The 3,928-nt window shown below is 35.5% G+C and overlaps 1 protein-coding gene across 1 annotated transcript; it reads right to left on the bottom strand.

The window, feature by feature from the left end:
* Window positions 1-1,851: 1,851 nt before the first annotated feature.
* Window positions 1,852-3,455, bottom strand: LOC108195881 (protein IQ-DOMAIN 19). Its single transcript, XM_017362886.2, has 3 exons — window positions 3,051-3,455; window positions 2,676-2,909; window positions 1,852-2,588 (listed from the first exon to the last, which is right to left on the bottom strand). The coding sequence occupies exons 1-3, from the start codon at window positions 3,453-3,455 to the stop codon at window positions 1,989-1,991; spliced, it is 1,239 nt and encodes a 412-aa protein (XP_017218375.2). The 3' UTR covers window positions 1,852-1,988.
* Between the last annotated feature and the right edge of the window lie 473 nt (window positions 3,456-3,928).

Raw genomic sequence — 3,928 nt, 5'->3', positions numbered from 1 at the left:
CAAATCAAATATATTTTTAATTTTTTGATATTTTTGTGACATCAATAAAATAAGTATATCCCAACATGTGCGGTTGGATTTTCAGGAAATATTTTATTTTTTTAAATATTAGTTGAATTTTTTTAAAGAAATTAAATTTCCGCGAACTAATCGACTCGAACTCAACTCGGTTCTTAACGAACTCGAGTTGGATAAACAAAAATTGTTCGATAAACTTAACGATCAAACTCGACTCATTCATCAAAAACTTGAACTCAAACTCCACAAACAAAAACTCGACTCGCCTCGGTTCTTTAACAGCCCTAATTTAGATAATCATATATATGGCAAAAAAAATAAATATCAGATAATTGGTTTGATCAACCGTTGGTTCATGCTAATTATATTGTGGAATAATCACGATGACTAAATGATACTCCCTCCGTCCCACCCATTTCTTATCGATGGGTTGGGCACGGAGTTTAAGAAACATGTATAAAGTAGTGGAAAAGAGGAAGAAAAATGGGTAAAGTAGTGGGACCCATTGATTTTTAATGTATGAAAAAGAAGATAGTGAAGTAAAAGTAGTGTGAAAAGGAAAGAAAAGTTGAGAAGTGGTGGGACCCATTGACTATTTTTGGTAAGTTTTGAAATGTAAAGAATTGGGTGGGACACCTCAAAAAAGAAAGTGTAAAGAAATGGGTGGGACGGAGGGAGTATTTGAGTACATACAATATGCTCTATTTGGTTGTAATTTTTTGATTAGACTACATTAATATATGCATAAATTATTATTATATTTTTTAATCCAAATAAGATATGGCAGGAAATTAAATTTCCTTAACTTAATCGAATTCCTTATCTTATATGTCGGTTTTAAATTTTAAATAGTTCGATGTTTTCGTATTGTTTCGGTAACAAATCTAACATGAGAAGTATGTCTTTAATGAATTTGATTAAATGAGACTCCCTCCGTCCCAGTCATTTGTATACAAATGGCTGGGACACGGAGACCAAGAAATTGTGTAAGAAATGAGTAAAGTTAGATGAAAAATGGGTATAGTGGTGGGACCCATTTATATTTAATGATATATTTGAGATAGTGGAGGAAATTAGTGGGTGTAATAGTGTTTATATTATTATAGAATGGAGATAGTGGAACAAAGTAGTTGGTGTAATGATTATTTATATTATAAAAGTTTGCTACTTTTGAAATGTATACAATTGATGGGACGTCCCAAAAAGGAAACTGTATACAATTCATTGGGACGGAGAGAGTACTAAGGATCTCAGTTGAAACTCTCGGAAAGGAATCGGATCGATCGCAAAGTTATCGTAAAAGAGTTAATCACCATAATAGATTTACAGAAATTTTACAGAAATTTCTCTAATGTAATGAGTAAAAGTATGTTCAGTATTTTGGGGCCATTTGGGTGGGCTTAAAATAAGTGCTTCTTGCTTAAAATAAATAAGTGGAGTAGAAGTTAGAAGCAAGATAAGACTTATAAGTGATTAAAGTGTTTGGGAAATAAGTAGAAGCCCTGAAACAAAAGCTAGTATTCCTAGCTTTTTATAAGTGCTTCTTAACTTTTTACACAAACAGTACGAATAAGTGCTTCTAACTTATAAACCGAGAAGCCCGACTTAAAAGTCGATCCCAAACACCCACTTTATGTTTAACAGATGCTTTATATTAAGGCTTGAAATGCACAACAGCTAAAGCCTAAATGTATGGAAATCAAAATTGTGGTGGGTTTAAAAAAAAATACAAGCTTTAAAATTTAATATTAAAGTTACATAGGCTAAATTGATCACACAAGAGACTGCTTCAAGTTCTAATTTCTTATATATTATCCTATTTGAGCTTGATGATAATATGAAGCCGTTAACATAAAAGTGTTGATAGTTGTTCACCGCAGGCTGGGGTAAAGTAGAGTCCGGATTAGTATCATTTACGGGCATTATGTAGATGTCTCAGACATTCTGGTATGGAAGTGTCAAATACTTAATTACTTATTCGTATGCGTAGGAGTTCTGTAGTAGGAAGAATCACCAGTTACTATACGATTTGAGTCATACTCAATATCCTTGCTAGACTTTGCAGCTCTGTACCTCTTGATTGACCAAGGTGGCTGTTTCTTTTTCCCATTTGAAGATTGATTTTGATCTCGATTATCTGGTGTTGTGTTTATGCCTCCAAATGATGTTGATCGCACAGTCTTTTGTTTGAAAGGACGCTGCTTGGGTTCACTACATGACCTGAGGTTTGCCCTAGAGGTGTTTGCCATGTATTTTTGATCTACTGAAGGTGACTCTGGTGCTTTTATGTGGCTAAAATTCGACACCTTATACTTCCGCTGGGATATTCTATCTGGTGTTCCGTAGAACAATTCCTCAAATTGACTACAAGATGTATAGGTGAGCGGTGACTGATTCGGGTATACATGAAATTGACTTTCTTCTTTCGAAACTGAAATTCTTCCATGATTTTCTTGTTTTGAAACTGAAATTCTTTCTGAATAGTTTGTGCTGAACTCATGCTCCCTGGTTTGTAGTTGCTGATGATTCCACCTCGAGGATCCTCTTCTTTCAGAGAGATTCAAATTATCCTGCATGATTATAATTTATCATTCAATTAGTAAAGCAATTAAAAAGAAGGTACATTGAAACTTCTAAAGGTTTAAACTGAAACTCACACTGTGTCCTCTTCGTAGCTGATTGTGTGCTGGTTCCCTGTGAATTAAATTTCTTTTCACGACTATAGGTGGATCCTCAGTCATCTGAATTCTCTGAACTCGTGCTCTGACTTGAATCGACATTAATGCAGTCATGCATCTTAGCATCTCACTTGTTTGTTTTCTCACTAAATGTCCTCTAACTAGTGCTTGAATCTTCACCAGCCCCTTCAAAGCTTTCAACGCTTTTCTGGCCTGCAAGGTATTTGGTGTCATATATCATCATTTTGTAGACACGAAAACATAAAAAGACAACATTACATATTATCCAAAATCTTTTGATATTTGCTGCTGTTAAGAATCAGAAAGTGAGCAAGGAAGATTAAATATTTTTACCAGGTGAGCGCGAAAGAAGGCTTGAATTTTGGTTGCAGCAGCATCCGCAATAGCTCTATATTGTTTGGCAGCCGCAAATCGCGCTGAAACTACTCTGTAACTAGCTTCATTGTGCGGCACTAACTGGTTTGCATCATGGTTTTGCTCACTTCGGTATTCCAACAAGTCCAATGGAAGTATAGTACCATCTATGGCATCGACAGATCGACTAGTCTTGTGATTGTTGTTATCTGTGCTTGCTGCGGATTTTCCAAAGCTCCACCTTCGCTTCTGATTCGGAGTTCCAGGAAAAACCGCTGCTGGAAGAACCGCGTCTTCTAAAGAGAAAGAAGTATCTTTGTTCTCCTCTTTGTCCTCCCGTTTCCTTGTCAAGAGCTTCTGAAGCCATTTGCTTGCCTTCCCCATCGATTTTCTACCTTCGAACCTCTGTCTGCAGCTGTATATATATACGCAGAATTCAGTGGCAGTCGTTATCAGTTTCGCAGTTTATAATTTGTGGGTATTAGTCCCTGTCTTTTCCCTCCCTATTTTAATACAAAATACCATTTTGACCAGAATGCCAATATTCAAAACATTGGTTCAAATTTTCTTATGTAAGAAATGTGTATTGCATAACAGTACATTACTTATTTCCACTTGCATCTTAAGTGTACTAATAAATTGGATCAATATAATCATAATATTTTTGTTCACAATAAATTGGATCAATATAAATCTCACCACTTGAGTGTACTAATGAGCCAAGGCCTGCAGCAGCTTCTTTTTGTTGCCATTTGCCAGAGTCCTGCAAATATGACCAAACCTTTCATTTTCCTTCCTTACCTTCTCTGATTGACTGCACCTGTCCTCAGTCTTGATAATAGTATTATTTTCATGTC

Source organism: Daucus carota, chromosome 7, assembly GCF_001625215.2.
Source record: "Daucus carota subsp. sativus chromosome 7, DH1 v3.0, whole genome shotgun sequence".
Classification (NCBI taxonomy): domain Eukaryota; kingdom Viridiplantae; phylum Streptophyta; class Magnoliopsida; order Apiales; family Apiaceae; genus Daucus; species Daucus carota.
Note: the sequence above shows the minus strand (reverse complement) of the source record. Positions and strands in the feature narration are given on the sequence as shown.

Bases quoted from the DNA above. Each gene is read 5' to 3' on its own strand.
- LOC108195881 (XM_017362886.2), bottom strand. From the start codon at position 3,455: ATGGGGAAGGCAAGCAAATGGCTTCAGAAGCTCTTGACAAGGAAACGG. The intron at 2,910-3,050 runs GTAAAAATATTT...AATACCTTGCAG, and splicing joins CCTTCTTTCGCGCTCACCTG to GCCAGAAAAGCGTTGAAAGC. The intron at 2,589-2,675 runs GTGAGTTTCAGT...ATAATCATGCAG, and splicing joins AGCTACGAAGAGGACACAGT to GATAATTTGAATCTCTCTGA.